We start from the raw sequence: 22,012 nt of genomic DNA, 5'->3' as shown, positions 1-22,012 counted from the left end.
GGTTCTCTGCACTTCCTGGACTTGTAAGTCTATTTCTTTCACCAGGTGGGGGAAGTTTTCTGTCATTATTTCTTCAAATAGGTTTTCAATATCTTGCTCTCTCTCATCTTCTGGCACCCCTATAATTCTGATGTTGGTACGCTTGAAGCTGTCCCACAGGCTCCTTACACTATCCTCGCATTTTTGGATTCTTTTTTCATTCCGCCCCTCCGGTTGGGTGTTTTTTGCTTCCTCGCATTTCAAATCATTGACTTGATTCTTGTGCTCCTCTGGTCTGCTGTTGGGAGTCTGTATAATATTCGTTATTTCAGTCCGTGTATGCTTAATTTCTAGTTGGTTCCCCATCATAACATCGAGGGTCTCATTAGTTTTCTTGCAGATCTCATTAAGTTTATCGGCGGCTTCTAAACAGTTCTTGAGAGACCTTAAAAGTGTGGTTCTGAACTCTATATCTTCCATTGACAATTTTGTCCTGTTTCTTTGTCTCCGCATTTTGTTATGCTTTCTTGGTGCACCCCCTAGTGGTCTTTGTGCACAGTCTTGTAGATAAGCCTTGATTGTTGTAGCTAATACCAGGGAGGGTTTGACCTCCAGGCCAAGTGGCTATGAGAATCAGCTATGTCTGCAGTGAGAGAACTTCTGTCCTCTAGGGAGGTGCTTATCTAGCCTTTGCCTGAGGCTATCCGGCAAATGCCTCTGTGCAGGGCTTGGGCGGGGCGGGTCGCACAGGATCAACAGGGCGGGCCGGAGAGAGCAGTTATGGCGGCTCTCAGTCCTGTCCCCAGGGGCTCTGCCTTCCTGAGTCCCAGCAACCGCTGCCAACCACGCCCTCTGCCTCCAGCCCGCTCCGCACACTCCGCACCTCAGAATTTGACTTCAGCACTGTGCCTCCTCTGAGTGTCCGTATGCGTTTTTCTTTGCTCCTAGTTGTAGGACTTCCACTCAGCCAGCGTTCCTGTGGTTCTGGGTGATGTCCGTTCTGTCTTTTAGTTTCACTTTTGAAGTAGTTGTTCAAGGCAGCAAACTCCGGCGTTAACCTATGCCGCCATCTTGGTTCTCCTGTTCCCCATCCTATTTTTAAAAAATAGCCTTTTCATCTTCCAGTTCATGTCTGAACAGCATATTATGTTTCAGTTGGCGTCAAGCTTCGTAAGGCCTCAAGCTTTGTGGGACTTGCTTCCTTCACCCAATCCAGTGGCTGTGTGTCTCTTGTACTTTCTTAATGTCATAATTTAAAAATACATTTTACAGAAGTGAGTTCATTGTAAAAATGTTTCCCAGTGCGCACTATGGAGGGAAAGAGTGGGGTGGACATTAACACACACTGAGACATGGATCAGGGCGTCTCTGCATGTGCACTGATATGTCTGCATGGCCTCTGTCCAGCACAATCTCCCCCTGTGGCTCCCACGTGTTCTCACTCTCATCAGTCCAGCCTTAGAAAGCAGCAGGAGCTGAGGAGCTATTGATTGCCACCAACAGCTCAGCATCCTGACCTGCAGCATGGGAATCCTTTGCTGAGGCAATTTAGTGCTTTAAAATGTGACTACAGGCTATGTCCCTCCCCCATTTCCCAGCAGCAGGAAAGGGTGTTGCTGCACACAATTCATTAAGAGCTTCTCCCTGCCCTGGCCACATTACATTTGTGGGAGACTGGGTTACTGTAACCCCAAGGTAATGTAAGCAACACAGGAGGCAGCCATGCTGACCTAGGCCTTGCTGCCCTCCCTGCGGGGCCCATAGCAGTGCAGCACCACTCTGCGGAGCTGTCCCAGGTTCGCTCCATGTTTCATGGGGTGGAGGCAGTGTCCCAGGGAGAAGCCTGCCGGCTCCATCTCCGGTTTACAGCTTGACCTTGGGTAGGGCACCTCTCAGGGAACTGGCTGCCCTCTCTATAAGATGGGAGTGTTCATATCCCCTTCTCTTCCTGTAGGAAAAACTGAGGTCAAATGAACACTACATTTTGTCATCCAAAATATCATTACTGTCGCTGTATGGAGTGAGGTGATGGGAGGAAACAAAGAGCCACCCCCCATTTCTCTGTGTGGTGGGAAGGTGAAGCACATCCTTCACCAATCACCACCTTGACAGTACAGCAACTTAACATGATGATGCCCAGCAGTAAAGGCTGTGATGGAAACAGTGAACTCACACTCCAGCCAACTCCAGCATGCCCATCACAGCTGCAGGCTCGCTCCCATGAGGTCACCTCTGGCACCTCTCTCCAGCTGCACTGCTTCCAATTTCCCCCAAAGCTCCCCCCTGCCTGACTTCCAGCTCCCCTTTCTCCTAAGCAAGGGCTTCCCCAGGACAAGAAAGGCATTCTTCCTTCTAACTTGGTGGTTTCAGCGGGAGGTCTGGAGGCTCTCAGGTCACATCACTGCTTAGCCTGAGGAACTGGCCTCAGGTCCAAAGCACAGACACAAAGTGTCCTTTCCAAATACTGACAAGTGTTGGGGTTGGTCTGAAGTTGTCGGAGCTTATTTAGGTGAAGGAAGGAGACAAGAACCAAGTGGAGAAGGAAACAAATTAAACTCAGGGCTTTATCCAAGAGCCTTGCTCCCTCTCCTCAAGTTGACGGCCATGAAAAGGTGCCCCTTGGAGCTCCTGCCATGGGAGCATCAATTGCCCAACAGCCCAGCTGCAGTCCCTGGGACCCACCACTGCACTTGCATTGAGGCCACACGTCCCATGGGATGCTCCTGGCCAGGGACCGAGCACTCTGGGGAGGCCTGCAAGATGTGAGACTCCTCCAACAGGTAACTTTGGCTTGAGGACTTCCCATCAGCCTGGGGAACCTTTTTGAAAACTAGACAGCAACCTAAGACTCTTCCTACCATCCTCCTCCCTGCTCCTCCCCAGGGGTCAGACTTGAAAGCTCTCTCCCTGCTTTCTTCTCTGCCCTTCTGTTCCTCACAGGCCTTCCTTCAATAAATCTGGTGCACATCTAATCCTGACCTGGCACCTGCTCCTCGGAAGACCTGAGCTAACACAAATGGTACTGGAGCGGATCCGAGAAAAACAGGCAGAAAGATGGAATCTGGAGACTGGCTCACTCACTACCTGGCGGGCAAAGGGGACACTCTTCTGAGCAGTATGTGGGACATGGAGAGTCCTTGGCACAGAGAAGTGGCACAACTGCTCAGAGATTCACCAGTGACGACCTGGGAAAGACCCTTTGATCACTGTGTGACGACTGAAGCATCTGAAAGCCTGGGAGGCCCAGGACTGGGGAGCTGGCTGGTTACTGTGAGGTGTGCCGATGTTCAGCAGGGGACAGCGACAGACTTAGCAAGTGGTCAAAGGCTAGGTGGGAGAGCCAGAGGGCCTCTGGCAACCTACAAAACAACAGCCCCCACTTCCCTCGGAAGGCTGGCAATGCCCCTGTACCTCTCCTCGGGAGCCTCCCACCGCCTTTCCTGGTTGCCTGGCCCAGAATTCGGGTTAAATGCCAGTATAATCCAGTGGGGGATGTGCTGGGCCTGACAAGGGAGGAAAGAGATTTTGTACCAAGAGTGAGAAGAATTAGTTGCTAATTGTGGGGCTTGATAAGGGGGGCAGGAAATAAGACCAGATGAGCAACAATTCATTGATTTGTGGGTAATTTCTTGAGATGTGGGATTTAGCACCCTGGCAAAGACCCTAAGGCATGGGGCAGACTACTGCCCGGGAGCCTGGAGAAAGTGACAGCTAAGGCTGAGCAAAGTGAAAAGGCATGAACTGCCCTGGCAAACAGCTGAGTAGGAATAGAGGCTGAGGGGAGGGGCTAGGCTGGAATAGATGTATTACTGAGCGCAGAAGGCCCGCCAGAGAGAGAGGCCTATGTTCTGTGGGAGGATCTGCAGGACACCCCATTCACCAGGGTCATCAGAAATGTACCAGTGAGTCTTGCTGGTGTGACACAGTGGTTGAGCATCGTCCCATGCACCAGGAGATCACGGTTAGATGCCTGGTTAGGGCACATGCCTGGGTTTTTAGCTCAATCCTGGTGGAAGGCATGCAGGAGGCAGCCAACCAATGTTTCTCTCTCATTATTGATGTTTCTATCTCCCCCTCCCCCTCCCCCTCCCTCTCCCTTCCTCTCTCTGGAAAAAAAAATTAAAAAAAAGAAAGAAAAAGGAAATGCACCAGTGAGACACCAGCATCACTAAGGAGTTTGGTGGTAGCATTCCTCTGCAGGCCAGAGAGGACCACAGAGAGGTAGTCATGGAGCTGGGCTCACTAACATCCATGGGGATGAAGGAGCTGAGATACTAGAGGTCAGAGGTCTGAACTACCAGTGATGGTTACTGCCAAGATTCTTTGGCTGCATGTATCAGTGGATAAGAGGAAGAATCACCATGGAGAGATGGGGCGGGGGGCAATAATCAACCCAGATCAGAGGAGGGGCAAAGAGAGATGTGTTGAACCCATGGGAACCTGCTGACACTCCTTTGCCCAACTGTGAACAGTCATATGTGTCAATCCTGAGAGGGATATGACAGCCAAGGGGGCAGAAATCTTGCAATGCAAGGTCTGGGTTACACCCAACAGCTACGCTGCCAAGACCTGCTAGGTGCTAGCTGAGGGTGAGGACCAGTTGGGGTTCCGAGTTCCACTACGATAACGGAGGTGGTAGTTTGTCCCACTCACTTCTCCTTTCTAAGCTCCTTATAGGGAAGTGGCCCAGGGTGACTGAACATAGCAGGTGTGGGGAGCCGCTATAGGGTTAAACCTCGGACTGACCTGTTGGCAAAGTCACAAACAAGTCCCAGCTTAGAGGGCACAGTCTTGACCTTATGACGCTCCCTAGATCTTACCTGGGAAGCTAATGGGCTGAGGGAAGTGCAACAAGAACAAAAACAAGTGAAACTCATAAGAACAGTGTAACTTTGGTAACCACTACCTTGTTTACCTCTGACTATAAAAATAAAGGCTCAGCTTGCCTCGGGATCTTTCTCTGTGGCCCCAGCCAGGCACAGGAAGATCCACGGAGACTAGAGAGAGCTAGAGAGTTCTGAATGCTGTCTCCGTGTAAAACATTCTTCGCCGACTCCATCCACACCTTTGGGAACCCCTGGACCCCCGGGGCTGGACCCCGGCAAGCAGGGGTCTCGAGGCAGGACTGTTCCCCCACATGGGATGTGAGATTCCTCCAACCAGCAACTCTGGCTGGAGGATGAGCCACGGGCCTGACCAAAGCTTTCTTAGAGCCTGGTTACAGGCTGAGGCCCTGCCCACAAGCTCCCCTTTCCCCGCCCCTCTCTTTCACAGGGGCAGGCTGGTGCCACTGTCTGCAGACTCCCACCATTCCTGTGTGCTCCCTTCATCCCCCATACGTCTCTTGCGCATTAATCCAGTCTGGGAGTCTACTTGTCAGTGAACCTGACCTGACCCAGCACAGCCTCCATGATGAGAACAAAACAACAGAAGGAGACTCTCAGTGTGACACTGAGCTTTGTCCTCTGGGTCTGCCCTGCCTGCACGAACAGTGTCCTCAGACTGAGGGGAGGCTGAGCAGGCCAGGCCCCCCAAAGCAGGCCAGCACACCGGGAATCCCTCAGGTCCAGAAAGGGCTGACTATGTGATCAGGGGCTGGAGGAATCGAGGTGGGTTTGCAAGGGCCCAGAGCCCTGCCTCAGCCCTGGCTGCTGCCAGAAAGGCCAGTGACCTGAGCTACGAGGTGCCCTCGGGCTGGGGAGAGGAGAGGACAGAGGTGAGAGCAGAACTGCCCTGTGCTCTGGAAGGCTGCAGGGACACTGTCCTTCAGTGTGGGTTTAGGAAGGTGGAGGCACCTCAGCTAAGGACAATCAGTCCCACAGGAAGCTCTCTCTCTGATACTTCTAGATGTGGGCTATTAGCTCTGATGATACAGGTTTCAAGGTACCAAGATGAGTCATCTGGTGAGGCAAACACAATATTTAGTTTCATTTGTTTAGCAAACTCACCGACCCAAGAAGAACGAGGTGGGAAAGCAGGCTGTGGGTGTCAGGGAGTCTCTGGACCAGGGCGAGGCACAGTGCATGGGCCATTCAGGCAGGTGCAAGGGCCAGCACCACAGTTTCCACAGTCACGTCGCACATCACATTGTTGCATTCTCCCTCAACCTTGAGATGTATTGTCACCTTCATGTTTCTAATAGGCTCCATCACAGAGTGGACAATGACCTACCACAGAGAGTGACTGGCCAGACTCAGGTTTACAATGACAAATCAAAAGCTCATTCCACCCACCCAGAGGTCTGCAGGGATTAGAAATCCCAGAGTTCCAGACAAGAAGCTTCTAGGGAAGGTCAGCTTAGCAGAGGCTAGAATCAGAGCTCCCTCGATCTTTAAGCTGTGAAAAGAAAGGCAGGTGACATGGGCTTTAATCTGCTAGAGCCGGGATAAAGTTCAGGCTCTGCTCTCGACCACAGTATGACCTTGGGCAGGTTAACCTCTCCGACTTTCAGTTGTAATGTGTTTTTGGTTTGTAATCTGTAAAACTGTGACAGTAAGTCTGTCTTGAGTGGTTTTGAAACTAGAGATAATGGGGGAAGCCCATAGCCCAGTGCTGGTGAGCTGTGGGCAGTTGGGAGGCAGGAGCTCCTATCATTGTTCTTCTCCTTTCTCCTTTCTCCTTTCTTTCTCCTTTTTCTCCTCCCCTCCTTCCCTCCTCCCCTCCTCTCCTCCCCCTTCCTCCTCCTTCCTCTTCTTCTTTTTCTTCTTTTTTTTTTTTTCAAATCCTCACCCGAGGATATTTTTCCATTGATTTTTAGGGAGAGCGGAAGAGAGAGGGAAAGACAGAGAAACATCAATGTGAGAGAAACACTTTGACTGACTGCCTCCTGCATGCACCCTGACCAGGGCCCTGGCCCGGGAGGAGCCTGCAACCGAGGTACATGCCCTTGACCAGAATCGAATCCAGGACTCTCGAGTCCACAGGCTGATGCCCTATCCACTGAGCCAAACCAGCCAGGGCACTCCTATCATTCTTAGGCTCCATGGGTCAGAAACTCGAGAGGCTGTGAACAAAGTGTAACCTTGCAAACAAATTCGGCTCCTGCAATTTTGTCTGGTGTATTCAATGCACCACACAAAATGACAGTGATAGCATTATTACTATGCTTCACTATCAGGCTAAAAATGGTAGGCAGTTGATGTATATACTGGTAACTATAATTACTTCTATATTCACAGAGTTAAACCAAATTTTTATAGCTTCTTTCTTCTACATGTTAGTTCTTTAGAATCCATAAACTATCCAAGGAGATAATTTCCCCTCATGTCATGAGTAATTTAATCCTCATCATAATCCTACAATAAACAAAAAGACAAAGAACCTAACTGCCCAATAGTTAGGTTCTCTCTAAAAGGATTAAACTGGGTCTTCTCATCCCTTTTTCAAGAATGATTTGCCAGCCATAGCTGGTTTGGCTCAATGGATAGAGCGTTGGCCTGTGGACTGAAGGGTCCCAGGTTCGATTCCAGTCAAGGGCATGTACCTCGGTTGCAGGGTCCTGGCCCTGGTTTGGGGCATGCAGGAAGCAACCAACTGATGTGTCTCTCTCACATAGGTGTTTCTCTTTAACTCTCCCTCTCCCTTCCACTCTCTCTAAAAAATCAATGGAAAAAAATATCCTCGGAGGAGGATAAAAAAGAAAAGAAAAGAGTATCACAATAAAGCTAGTCTTAATCTTTTTTTTTTAAAGTATTATTTGTCAGGTCCTGGGCTAGTCACTAGGAGTACTGAAATGAACAAAACACATAGTGGTTTTAATAATTAATTATTACAAACTAATACTGAGATATCAAGCTAACTTCTTTCACATGTAGACCCGCATCTCCCTGCTGCTGCCCTTCATGTCATTTGGTTCCTTAGGGAATATCCTCATTTCCCAAACATCACTATTACACCAATATTGGGATTCAGGCACTCCTGGGGAAATGACCCTGACCATGAACAGAGGAACACAGGGCAGAGCCTGGGGGAAAAGAGAAAATCATGGTCAAGCTCATGGGGTTCTCCGTGCTTCACTTCACAATTTCCAAGTGAGAAAAGGAGTTTGCCTTTGGACAGAGTGTATGGCACACAGTTTGGGGGGGAGGGGGCGGCACCAGCCTTCTCCTGAATCAAGAGATGAGGTTAGCTGCATCCAGCGCTCATGGACACAACCCTGCTGGCAGGGGAAAACAGAACAAAGTACATGAGGTGACCTCTCTGTTTGGGAAGGAGAGGCAATCAACACTTACTTTGGGCCTTCTATATGCTAAGTCAGTGATGATGTTTTGTGTTTTTTTTTTCTTTTTTGTTTTTTTAACATATTTTATTGATTTTTTACAGAGAGGAAGGGAGAGAGATAGTCAGAAACATCGATGAGAGAGAAACATCAATCAGCTGCTTCCTGCATATCCCCTACTGGGGATATGCCCGCAACCCAGACACATGCCCTTGACCGGAATCGAACCCGGGACCTTTCAGTCCACAGGCCGACGCTCTATCCACTGAGCCAAACCGGTTTCGGCTAGTGATGATGTTTTTAACATGTTTTCCTACTCAGTCCCATGACAATCATGCCAGGTAGGTATCATTGGAAATTGTGAAGTGAAGCACGGAGAACCCCATGAACTTGACCATGATTTTCTTTCCCCCCCCAGGCTCTGCCCTGTGTTCCTCTGTTCATGGTCAGGGTCATTTCCCCAGGAGTGCCTGAATCCCAATATTGGTGTAATAGTAATGTTTGGGAAACCATAACGGATGAAGAAACCTGAGGCTCAGAGAGGTTAGGAAATTTGTCCACATTTTGAGAATGAACCCCAACGTTGCCTCTAAGACAAGCAAGACAGAACCATAGGGAGGGGCCATTGAGGAACTGGATCATATACTTTCCTATCCAGCTTCCTACACAAATGTTTTCTTTTACAGGTCTTTGGGGGCCAAAGCAAACTTATATTTAGAACCCTGAAATTCTCCTCCTAAACATCGCTTACTCTGATACATATGAATACTAGCAGCTAGGGGTTGGGCCAAGAAAGAGAGCTAGGCTATTTTCTTCTCTCAGCTTCAAAGACAACCTAAAGCTGTTGTCACTGGACCACATGAATTTATAGGAAAGAGGGCCAATGCCCTTCTCCCACTGAACCAAAACCCTGCCAACCTTTGTTTCAGGGAGTGAAGAGTCAGGCAGGAAATGGAGTCTGTAAACACTCCTGCGCATAAAGATCTGTTTCTGCTGCCACGATCTCCATGCATGGGGCTGCCATCCAGCAAGCAGCAGGGAGTATGGGGTGGCACTGACAAGCAGGGTAACAGATGGCATGCCAAGCAGCTTGAGGCTTATGTTTCTCCTATTCCCGAGTGATGCTTGCCCTTACCACCCAGAGACTTGCTCAATTGTCCCTGCTAGTCCCTGGACTCCAAAGAAGTCCAGTCCTACTTCTCTGCTGAAATAAGTACTACAAAAAGCTGAGGTGGTAATTCCAACACCATGGCTTACATAGCTTGGAACAGTGCTGTCCAAGAGGAGGAAGGATGGTGTTAAAGGATGCGTGGCCAGCCTTTCCTAAACAATTACCTTGGTGGGAACCAAGGGTACACAACAGCTCAATCATGACATCCTCCTAAATGTAAATTACAAAGGGTAATGATGCCTTGAAAGCAACCTGAGTGGAGATTTGTCATGAAGCACCCAGGAACCATCTCAAACCATATCAAAGCAAGAGCTTTGAGGAAGACATGGGTTTCCCTTTGGAAGGTAACGTACAATCCCACTGGAGTATGACTATTTGATTCCTTTCACTGCATAAAATTAACAGCTTAGATATTTAAACATTCAGACCAGGGCATGTTGTCCTCAAGTCCATATTGAGACTGTTCTTGTCACTGATGGAGTTTCCAAGGTAGCAACTTGGGACAACAGGTTGTCTATTCTCTCCCCAGAGTAAACATGATAATGTGACTCTGCCTCAAACAGCTGTGGCCAGTGACCGTGAGCAAGTGCCCTTGACCCCAGCTTCTGAAAATACAACAATAACAAAAGGAAACTCAAGTGCTCGCTTTGGCAGCACCTATGGTAAAAGAGAAGTCTTCAGGTTGTTATGAGGATTAAACTGGATAGCAAGTGTAATGTTCCAGTACTGTCCTAACCCCCAGCAGAGTTTCTCAATGGTGGCTGACGTCTTATTTACCGTCATCGTCATTGTCATCATCAGGGCATATTCCCTTTGCCTTGCTCACCACCACTTTTACTGTCTCACAGACAGAAACACATAGTCACAGATCAGTCTGCTGGGAAGAAAGGCGGGGCTATGGAAGCATGCACCTCTTCTGATAAGGCCACCAGGTTAAATCTCTAGAAGTTCTCAGAAATCCCCCAACTACAAAATTCACAAGGTAGACAATTACAACAAAACCTGCAAACATAAGTGTAATCAGACAACGTCAACGAGAGCCGAGGTCACACAGTGAACCAAATCAGCAGGCACATGGCTGGAGACAAAGCAGGGCGGGTCTGGAGAACAGCTGGAGCCTGGAAAGGAAGGTCTGCTTGGGGACACACAAGTCAAACATCACAGCTGCTCTTATACAAGCACTTCAAGTTCTCTGTTTACGGGCAAAAGGAGAAATATTTTCCTGCCACTTATTTTCAAGTATAGTCATGAAAAGTGTGATTGTCTCCCTGACAATCTCTTTGTAGGAGAAGCCCAGTATAAGAAAGCTCACAGGTGCTACCCCTGCAGGACACAGGGAGGTGACTCCCTTTCCACTGAGTGGCTTACTTGTTGCTGTCGCGGTACTCGTAGATGTGACATCCTTGAGGCAATCCAGTCTCATGGTCCAGAGTGAAAGCAAGCTTCAGCTGAATAAAGAGAGAAGAGAAAAACAAGTAAGATTTAGGCAGCATGCTCTATTCATTCTGATAGGTGAAATTTAAAAAAAAAAAAAGAAAGCAAAATCAACTCCCTTTAGCTGATGTATTGTGGAGAACCTGGGCCTGCCACTTCTGGGAACAGCCCATGCCTCACAGGGACCCTGTTGTTACCAGGACTCTACTATTCATTTGGCATGCAACCAATTATTTATTAAGCACCTACTTTGTGACACTGATCTGACTGATGGGGAAAGAACAGTGAACAGCGGCAGAAAGCGGCCTCATTCACGGATCCAGTGCAGAAGATGGACATCAATCACATAAACTAGTGACTATAGATATAAAAAACTTCAAATTAAAATAGGTCCTCTGAAGCAGGAAAAAACTCCCATGTTTCTATAAAAGTAAATAACTGGACCTAGACTAGGACTGAGGAAAGGAGAGGGTTCCCTGGACCATGGGGAGGAAGAATGGGGGGAGCAGACGGTTCTCCTTGGCACAGAGCACAGAGACCATGGTGCAGGAGTTCCAGGACCTGAAGGATGGCTGGGAAGCCAGAACTCGCTTATAGGGGACACAGTGCACAGTGATGCAGCAGAGGAAGGCCAGGGCAGAAAATGCAGGACCCTCTTGGCTACATTAGAAATTTTGGCCTTTACCTTAATAGCAAAGGAAGGACTATGACAGTGATGGCGAACCTATGGCACGCGTGTCAGAGGTGACACGCGAACTCATTTTTTTTGGTTGATTTTTCTTTGTTAAATGGCATTTAAATATATAAAATAAATATCAAAAATATAAATCTTTGTTTTACTATGGTTGCAAATATCAAAAAATTTCTATATGTGACACGGCACCAGAGTTAAGTTAGGGTTTTTCAAAATGCTGACATGCCGAGCTCAAAAGGTTCACCGTCACTGGGCTATGACATGTTTTAAGGAAGGGATGGATATGATCAAAGTTATGTTTTACCAAGATCCCTCTGGATACCATGTAGGAACCAGACTGTAGGGGAGAGAGCCAAGCAGGAGCCCTGTAGAAGGCTGTTGAGAAGAGCAGGTGAGCGGTGATGGGGGCTGGGCATAGAGGGCGGGCAGGCAAGATGGACAGAAATGAACAATTTGAGATCTATCTTTGAAGTGAACTTTTAGAAGTAGAATTGACAGGATATACTGATGGACTTGATGTTCGGTAGTAGTGAAGACGTTGATTTCAACAACCAGGCAGGTGGTTAGGGACGATCAGGAATAAGAACTCTGGTAATGAAGTCTCCCTTTCTGGATCCCAGAGGGGCTGGGGTGGGTGGTGCTCAGGTGAGTGTAGAACTTCGTCTGTGTCGTTGAGGAGCCAGAGCTCCAGGAGGTTCTGTGTGTCCTGCTAGAGCCCGGGTGACTGTGGCAGCTTTAACATTTCCAAATGCAGAGCCAGTTACAAGGTTTACAAATTCACTGGGTTTTTAAATTGCTAGGGAAATTTTCACTAAAATCAACTGCACATTAGAAGGATATAATATTATAACTTTTTTTCTAACTGCAAGGCTGTTAACATAGCTAATGATCTGCATCATTAGATACTGGATGAGTTTTCTCTTCCTTAGAGGGAAACAAGCTGGTAGGAATGGTTTGTCCTCTTACTGACGCACATGAAAATACAAAAACAGAAACAAGCCCATCACAAAGCCAGAAACGTCAAGTTAAAGGTGTGTTTTCCCTACAGAGCACTGCTGGTTCTTCCCAGACGTCCTTCAGTAGAACAGAAAATAATTATTTCAAAAATCTATTAAACCCTTTTCTCTTTATCTCCCCCTCTGCAGCTAAGGTCAGGTCTATAACCATCTGGTCTGCTTCAAAGACTGTACTGCTTAGAAATTTTTAAATTATTTGACTCAATGACTCAAGTTATGAATTTATGTCTTAGAAAAATTATTATAAATGTAGGAGGAAAAGTTGTTTTGTTTTGTTTTTTCAAAACTGTTCACCTCAGTATTATTTGCTGGAAAGATTGTGAAAGACCAGCAACAGCAGAAAGGTTAAATAAACTTTACCAGAGTCACATGCAGAATAGTATGTAGCCGTTACACTGTTTATGAAGAATTTTTATTAACCTGGGAAAATATCTAGATTAGATGAAAAAAAACACACACAAAAAAAACAACAACAGATGCATACTTGATTATATACAAGAAGACTATGTAAATATCAAAGACTGCATAGAAGAAAGATGGGAAGGTACAATATCAAAATGGCAGTAGGCCTTGTCATGGCTCAGTTGATTGGAGCATTGTCCTGTACACCAAGGTGTTGCAGTCATTGATTTACAGACACAGAGCCATGCCCCCTGCAGGCTGCTGTGCCCCTTGGCACATTTTGATCTGGTCCAACAGACCTTTAATCATCCAATTTCACCCGAGTTTGTTATTTCTCCTTTTGCTTCAGTAAGAAAATTTTGCCTCACATCTACCCCCACTCAGTAACTGTGCCATTAGACGACAAGCAGTGGCTCAAATTCTCTCAACGGCCAAGTGCTCCCCTCTCACCAGTGCTTTTGAAGAGGCACACACAGGCCTTCACTCAACAGTAGTTACTGACTGTGTCCTATGAGCCAGGCTGCCATCTGTATCCTTGCGGCTCTAGCTAGGGCCTGCAGGGACCCATCGATGGAGAGCTGCAGCCTGGAAAGTCTTATGAGATGTCCTGAGGTCTGTCTTTCCCTTTCCAGAGGCAGCTGCCACGTCAAGCAGGAGAAGAGTCCGCCCCAATCAACCAGACCATTCTGACTGCACAGCATTCCTGGTACTGAGTGAGGAGGGAAGGCAGTGAAGGAACCGAAGGGCAGTCACAGGCCACTCCTCCAGGGGAGGAAGGAGGCCTTTAGATGGGTCTAGTTGACAAAGGTTTTCCTCTGGACAAAGGACAGCCCACCTCCCTTGGGCAGGAAATGGAAGAGTCTTCTACTTTCAGGGGTTCATGCAAAATCACCAAGGAGGGCAGGTTCAGGACAGCGAGAGTATGAGACTCCTGCTGGGACCCCTTCTGACTAGCTCTTGTGCTATGACATGGGCCCCCAAGAAACTGGCAGTATGGGTGAGCAGAGGCTCTCGGGTGAGTGGAAGGGGTGAGGACCCTCGGGAGAGCAGAGGGCTGGTGGGGCCATCCTCCCAGCAGGTGGCAATAGGTGAGGAACAAGAATGGCTGATTCAGGACTAAATATTCCTCAGGGTTCTCAGACATTGCTTGAGGAAAACCCTTCAGGGAAACCTAAGGGGAAGAACAAATACCCTGGGCTAAGCAGGAGAGGGGTGCACAGAGTCACTGAATGTAACCATTAAAGGAAATGTGACCTTACTTTGGAGGCCAACCCAGTGAAACCAACGGCCAGATCACATTCATGAGGCTAACCAGGAAAGGGTGGCTAGGCATGGCGTGCCCTGGGCTCATAAACAAGTCAGTCTTCAATCTGTTCAGGTCATAGTTGGCTTTCCCAAACAGCCACGTTCCTGAAGAACATTATACTCAGGCCACTTGGCACTAAACTCCATCAGCTAAGGAAGGTATAAGCTCAGAACTTCCGCTGCTTTTGAAAACACCTGGCTTGACCTTGGATGGGCAAAACATGCACTAAGAAGTCTAGGAGTTGCCTGTCTTGTCCACAACAGCCCCAAGATGAACTCTGGTGGACAACCAGTTCTCTCTCTGACCTTGGCCTGGATGGTACTTGCAGGCTGCTCCATCATTGAGCAGGGTGACCTTGGAGTCCAGCTCTGAGTTCCTCTGACAGGGGTACATTGAGAGAGGTAGCTGGTAAAAAAAAAAAAAGTGCTATTCTGTGGCCAAGCTTGCTCGAGTTCAAACCAACATGGGTTCTCTGGGAGGCCTGTGAGCTTGCTTCAATCTGCTAGCTATTAGGACCAAGGTTCAAACGCAGGTCAAGGACCAGCCTGGGAAGCCTCCAGCCACTACATGGTTGACTCTTCCCCACACAGTCCACTAGTCTTGCAGAGTGTCCAACTCTCTCTCAAGCTGAAAGTGGCAAACCCCGTCCTAGTTCAAACATTTCAGGTATGCCATTTATGGCACTTAGAAAGAACAGAAAAGTAACTTCTACCTGAGCCTGGTTTTGTAATTGAAAAATCTTATTAGAAGGAAATCTTCACATTCTCTGAGGTGATCTTTAGTTTTTCTTCTTTAGTTTTCCTTGTTTGGTTTGGATTTCCTAAGCATTATTTCTTTTTTTCCATCTCCTCTTTGCTTTCTTTTATAAGACAAAGATGCTGTGGACTTGGCTTTTACTTGGTTCACAACGATTCTATGGCAATGTATTAAGTTTCTTTCTCCTAAGTCCACTGAAGTCTTTTTGGACTTGGAGAGAGCTTTTTAAGAAAGAACTTGCTCATTCAGCAGGATTTTCCTCCCCACCCCAGGCTCTGGTTCTGACCTGGAAAAAATAAGAGTGAGAAAGAGCAAGAGAATCCTGCAGTCCTGACGCTCAACTTCACAAACCACAAAAAAGAGCCTTGCTCCAGTAACGTAATCATGGAGATTGCTGGCACCTTGGTCTTTCAAGAAAAATACATCCATCTGCTGGCACAGGGACCCATCAACTCAATCCTGTTCAGCATGGAGTTCCCGATTCATTAGTGTTGGAAAGTCTATAGTGAGGCTGGCCGCTCCCACTGGATGACGCCTCCCCGCGCACCGTCTGTAAACCCCACAGCTGTGTTTTCACTTAAGGCCACTTCTCCTGACTCCATTGCACCTTGTTCCAGAGGCTCGTTCTATTCTCATTACGGTTAAAAATGACAGGACAAGGATTCTTCAATGCTGAGGTTTTATTTGCTCAGAAGAAAAACCGCCTGTCTCCAGAGCTATAGTCAACCCATACGAAAGGCTGCTCTTCAGTTAGGAGCCTCAGAGGCCAAGCATGTAAGTTTATTCTGTTTGCTTCCGTCAACAAGCTAGTCCCAGGAGAGAAGCCTGGCTTCTCTTGCCCACCTCTCAGGCTGCCTCCTCTTCTGAGGGTCACTTCATCGCTCACCAGCAAGGCCAGGGTGGTAGGGCTCTGCTGACCACTGCCCCACATTACTTCTGCTTCTATTACTGGAAATAGCCCAGAAGAGCTCATTCCCCATCCCAGGGTCTCCTTTAGCAGAACAGCCTAGCTTTCCTGATGAGGCCTTACCTGGTTACTGAGCTACACTGTTGCCCCTCACATGTCTGGCCGACATGACTACAAAGCATGGTGAGCAAGTCTGCATGTGTCACACATGAAGGCAGAGACGTGCAACTTATCTGCTCATCCTACCCACAGCTGAAGCATTTTTTATGATTTTCATGGCCAACGAGGGTGACTGTGCTGGGACATTGCCAGCTCAGAGCTCTGGGATCATTTCATATCAACCACTCTTCAGGGACTGGAGTTGCCCAAAACTGCTTCTACGGGGAAGTGCCAGTGCTAACTGTGAGGACGGCCCCTGGCCCCTCCACTGAGGGGAGATGTCATCTGGGTCCCTTTGCATTTAGAAGATATCAGTTCTGCCAGCTAGCTATCTGCTTTCTAAAGCTTGAGGCCCTGCCCACACAGTGGAAAATCTCCCCACTGCAGACCTTGCAGAGCCTCCAGCATCAGAGTCTGCTCGCTGCTTCTACTCCACACCCAGCAGGGAGGAGGCAGCCTGGTGAGAGGCCACCAGCCACACAAGGAGCTGCTCTAAGCTTCCCTTGGAGGCAAGTGAGGCTATAGGCAAGTTATGTATGTAGACATGAGCTTGCTCACAGCTCACTTGCCTTCCTTAAGTTTTTTGTTTGTTTGTTTTAATATACTTTTATTTATTTCAGTGATTAAGGCAAAGGGAGAGATAGAAACATCAATGATGAGAGAATCCTCGATCCGCTGCCTCCTGCACACCCCCTACTGAGGATCAAGACTGCAACCCAGGCAGGTACCCTGACCGGGAACTGATCTGTGATCTCCTAGTTCATAGGTCGATGTCCAACCACCAAGCAACACCAGCCAGGCCATGGAGCTGTTTTAATCATCCTTCAATTTTCACCAAAGTTTGTTTTAAGAAATAGCCTTATAAAACCTCCTTCTTCATTTGCCATAAATGTAAAAATTTGTCCACTATGACATTTAATGTCCCCAATATCAAGCCTTACATGAGAAAGTGCTTTGAGAGCTAGGAATGAGGCTTGTTATAAGATGTAACCTTATGAAAATTTCCCTCCCCCACAAAACAGGATCCTTCTGCCTCCTTTCCTGATTGTCTTTCTTTCTATTGCATTCATTTCATGGGTCATTTTCTTTGTTCTAAGTGTTCTGGAATCATTTTTGGAGATGGATGAGGATGTATATAAATAAAATAAGGTTCTTCAAAATATAAGCCAAAGTTAAAACTGAGATCCAGGCAAACTTGAATACAATCTGATGAAACAATGAGCATGATGGTAGGCATTTCAGTTTATGGAAGAGAGAAAACAGGATGGTCTTGTACAATCCTCAGAACCGTAATCAGGCTGGCTCTACTCTTGAAAAAAGAGGCGAGAACAAAATGATCTTCCAGGGAATTGGCCTCAGTTTCTAGGGACTTGAGGATTCGGGAGTTATGTAACTCCAAGCTGGGAGCCAGCAGTGCTGGGCCTGTCTCTGTTCTCTCCCAGACTCCAGGGTGGTGGTGGGGTTCTGCTGGCCTTAGCCTTCCTACCTGTAACATGGAACTGAGTTCCTCTTTGGCCATTTTTAAGGTCTGTTTTATGGACAAATGTGAGATATTTTCTAGGTTTATTGGAAGAAAGCACTTGTGATATGCCCCTGCTAAGTCTGTGAGAATAGAAGCTCTGAGAATTCAGACGGACCAGTGCTCCCATCTTTGGATGTTTTAATGAGAAATAAGTGACAGTTGAGAATTTTACTATTTAATGCTGTCTTATGTGGCCAAGAGTAACTGACAAAGTTCGTGACATGATTCATGATAATTCTACTTCCTTCCTCCCAGACAAGGTCAAATGTCTGGACAATACATACCAGGACAATATTCTAAGGGCTTTTCTGGTCCTAGGGCAGCCAGTCTGCCCCTCTCCCCTGCTCCTGCAATCTGACTTCAGCTTATCAACCTGAGGCAGCAGGCTCAGCAGCACCTCCTGGCATAATAGCTGTCCACTGCCATCCAGGCACAAAATGCCTGTTGATCTGAATTGCTCAGAACAATCTGGAAGGGACACCTAGGAGGCCCATACCTGGAAGCCCATACCTCAGGTTCTGATTCTCATCCAAAATAATTTAAACAGCCCTTTTCTTTATAGAACAACCTATAAACCTAATAGATACCATTCTAATTATGGTAAAAACAAAAAAAAAATTATGGTATTGTGAAGTTTAAAGGAAGTACAAAATAAGTTTACAGCTAAGTTGAGATGCATAACTAAAAAAATTTAAAGAGTTTAGTTGAGGGTGTTAGAAAATGCCAGGATCCAGTAAGAAGGAAAATGAACGGCATTTCTATTTGCCTTACTACTAGAAAAATTAGCTTTGGTAAATAGAGAATCATTGGATAATCAAACATAATTGAAAATCATTTAAGAAACTAGATATAATGTTAAATGTTAAAAAAAACATTTTTTAGTAACTTTAGGGGAACATTTTTATTAAGCAGAAACTTGTTTTCCTTTCGACCTTTGTATAGTCTCTTTAGGGGTCTGGGCTGGACTCAGGGCCAGGCAGAGGTGCTTATGCTCTGCAGAGATTTGGGGACCCTCTGGTCTAATTTTCTGCCCATTAGACTTCCAAAATTCCCTTCCTATGAGTTCCTACTTTTGCTGTGACCCCCCTGCCTGGGACACTGGCCTACTGTATAAGGAAGGAAATGCAAGCAGGTGTACTTATACACAATATCAATGCAGGGAGGCCACACAGATTAGAAGTAAAGGTGCAGCCTCTTTGGGCAGTATAATTTTGAATTCTGTCTTCACTTCCTATTAGCTGTCTACTAGTAAGCCCAGGCAAGTGACTGCACCTCAGTTTTCTCATCTGGAAAATGGGGATAATAGTACCTACTTCATAGGGTTGTTATGAAAATTAAATGAGGAAAACCATATTAGAATAGTACCTGGCTATGGCAAACATTCTGTAAATGTTCCTGATGTAATAAGCCTGGGTTTATCCTATCTAATAAAAGAGAAACATGGTAATTGGCGTACGACCGCTACCCTTCCCATTGGCTAATCAGCGGATATGCAAATTAACTGCCAGCCAAGATGGCGGCCTGCAGCCAGGCAGCTTGAAACTAACATGAGGCTTGCTTGCTTCAGTGACGGAGGACTCCAACGTTCCCCGCCTGCCGCTGCAGGCCTCTGAGCTGGCAGTTTGAAACATAGTTACAAAAATAGAAGCTAAACAAAACCCCAGAAACCAGCTTTCAGCTAGCCGGGATCTCAGAGCTGGAGTTGATACAGAGTTTCGATTGTAGAACCTAAACAAACCAGATACCTGCTTTCAGGAGCAGAGGCTTAAGAGCTGGAGCCTCAGAGCTAAAGCTGGCTCAGAATAAAAAAAAAAGGAAAAAAAAGAAAAAAAAAGAAAAAAAGGAGCAGTTGAGAGCTTCAGTCCCAGCCTGAAAATAGCCCTCAGCCCCTCTCCCAGACTGGCCAGGCACCCCAGTGGGGACCCCCACCCTAAAGGGTGTATGACCAGCTGCTAACAGCCATCATCCCCTCATCCAGGCTGGCCAGGCACCCAAGTGGGGACCCCCACCCTGATCCAGGACACCCTTCAGGGCAAACCAGCCGGCCCCTACCCGTGCACCAGGTCTCTATTCTATATAGTAAAAGGGTAATATGCCTCCCAGCACTGGGATCAGCGGAGCCGCGAGGTCTCCTGGCACTGGGATCAGCATGACGGGGGAGGGGCAGCGCCCACACCCCCTGATCGCCCTGTGGCTCTGTGTGTGACAGGGGGTGGAGCCACAACCTTCCTATCGGCCCTGCTCTGTTCCTGACAGGGGAAGGCGCCCCAACCCCCTGATCGGCCCTGCTCTGTGCCTGATAGGGGGGAGCTCCCCAACCTCCTGATCGCCCTGCGGCTCTGTGTGTGACAGGTTGCGGCGCCCCAACCGCCCCACCCCACGGGCCCTGCTCTGTGTGTGACGGGGTAGAGCCATAACCTCCCCATCGGCCCTGCCCTGAGTGTGAGAGTGGTGGCGCCCCAACCCCCTGATCGGCCCTGCTCTGTGGGTGATAGAGGGCGGCGCCCCAACCCCCCCACCCCACGGGCCCTGCTCTGTGTGTAATGGGGTAGAGCCATAACCTCCCCATTGGCCCTGCCCTGAGTGTGACAGTGGCAGTGCCCCAACCCCCTGATCGGCCCTGCTCTGTGGGTGATAGAGGGCGGCGCCCTAACCCCCTGATCCACCCTGCTCTGTGCGTGACAGGGGGAAGTGCCCCAACCCCCTGATTGGCCCTGCTCTGTGCGTGACAGGGGGTGGCGCCGCAACCTCCCCATCGACCCTGCCTTGAGTGTGACAGGGGGCAGTGCCCCAACCCCCCAATTGGCCCTACCCTGAGCGTGACTGAGGGTGGCATCGCAACCTCCTGATCCGCCCTGCTCTGTGCATGACAGGGGGCAGCGCCCCAACTCCCCAATCGGCCCTGCTCTGAGCCCAACCAGGGGCTGCACCTAGGGATTAGGCCTGCCCTCTGCCACCCGGGAGCAGGCCTAAGCCAGCAGTTCGTTATCTCCCGAGGGGTCCCAGACTGCGAGAGGGCACAGGCCGGGCTGAGGGACTCCCCCTTCCCCCCCGAGTGCACAAATTTTTGTGCACCAGGCCTCTAGTTTCTTATAATGAGTTGAGATCACAATTTAGAAGATGACACACTGGCACACGCTGACTGGGACTCCACAGTTCCAAGTATGATCACCACGAAACCTGAGCTGGAGCAGTGCTTTGGAAGCCACTTCTCCATGTGCAGGAGCACTGTGGCACTCAGCAGGAGGACATGATGCTTCAAAGCATCACCTGTCTTGGACAGCCCCACTGGCATTTACAGTGCTGTGGGCTGTGCTGATACGGACTCCTATCACAGGGCAGCCCCGCTGTATTTTCTGGTGACCAGGTCTCCTGCAGCAGCAGGTAGGGGGGGCTGCTGTGCCCTACACGAGGCTCACTACTCAAAAGAAAAGCTTTGAAGAGCCTGCAAGGTTGGCAGATGCCTCAACGTGGAGGCTGCCCAGTACCTCTGCACCGACACCAACTTGTCAGTAAATCTCTCCTTGGGAAAGGAAGAGACCACAACGACCTACTAGAGCAGCGGTTCTCAACCTGTGGGTCGTGACCCCTTTGGGGTCGAATGACCCTTTCACAGGGGTCACCTAAGACCATCAGAAAACACATATATAATTACATATTGCTTTTGTGATTAATCACTATGCTTTAATTATGTTCAATTTGTAACAATGAAAATACATCCTGCATATCAGATATTTACATTACAATTCATAACAGTAGCAAAATTACAGTTATGAAGTAGCAATGAAAATAATTTTATGGTTGGGGGTCACCACAACATGAGGAACTGTATTAAAGGGTCGCGGCATTAGGAAGGTTGAGAATCACCGTGCTAGAGCAAGGCAGGGGGCTGGCTCTGACAGTCTGATATAAAAACATTGCTTCTTTCGTGGTCTGATTCTTTTCATTTATCCTCAAGTTGGAACATGTCTATAGCTGTATATTAAACTATTACAGATTATAAGCTCCCAATTGGTTACTCTTGGTGATCCCCCACAAACCTTCGTTAAATACAGTGGGGCCTTGACTTACAAGTTTAATTCGTTTCGTGACGGAGCTCATAATTCAAATTACTCGTATGTCAAATCTTAAAGTGAACGAGTGAGACACGTGATGCTGGGCTGATGTTGTGGCGTTCACTGTGACCTTCGCTGCACCAACTAGCGGGGTATCTGAAGATGGCTCGTAACCCGAATTTTAGCTCACAACTCAAAGCAAAAAATCGGCCGAGAGACAGCTCGTATCTTGAAAAACTCGTTAGTCGGGACACTCGTAAGTCAAGGCCCCACTGTAAAGGATTTCCAGGTGATATAGGGCTCTGCAATAAGTAGTAGGAATAACAGGTTCCATACTCAACCAGACACGGTGCTGAGGACTTCATGTGTACAGGTACCCCTACTTCTGTTTTA

General features: G+C 48.0%; 1 protein-coding gene across 12 annotated transcripts in view; it reads right to left on the bottom strand.

The window, feature by feature from the left end:
- DIS3L2 (DIS3 like 3'-5' exoribonuclease 2) overlaps positions 1-22,012 on the bottom strand; it is a 358,040-nt gene that overhangs the window by 35,364 nt on the left and 300,664 nt on the right. For all 12 annotated transcript variants that reach the window (XM_036319257.1, XM_036319258.1, XM_036319251.1 and 9 more), the window contains one exon: positions 10,737-10,816. In XM_036319257.1, coding sequence (XP_036175150.1) covers positions 10,737-10,816 — 80 coding nt within the window. The remainder of the gene's footprint in view (positions 1-10,736; positions 10,817-22,012) is intronic.

The sequence above is a fragment of the Myotis myotis genome, unplaced genomic scaffold (genome assembly GCF_014108235.1).
Source record: "Myotis myotis isolate mMyoMyo1 unplaced genomic scaffold, mMyoMyo1.p scaffold_m19_p_8, whole genome shotgun sequence".
NCBI lineage: Eukaryota > Metazoa > Chordata > Mammalia > Chiroptera > Vespertilionidae > Myotis > Myotis myotis.
The sequence above is the reverse complement of the archived record's forward strand: the minus strand, read 5'-3'. Positions and strand labels throughout refer to the sequence as shown.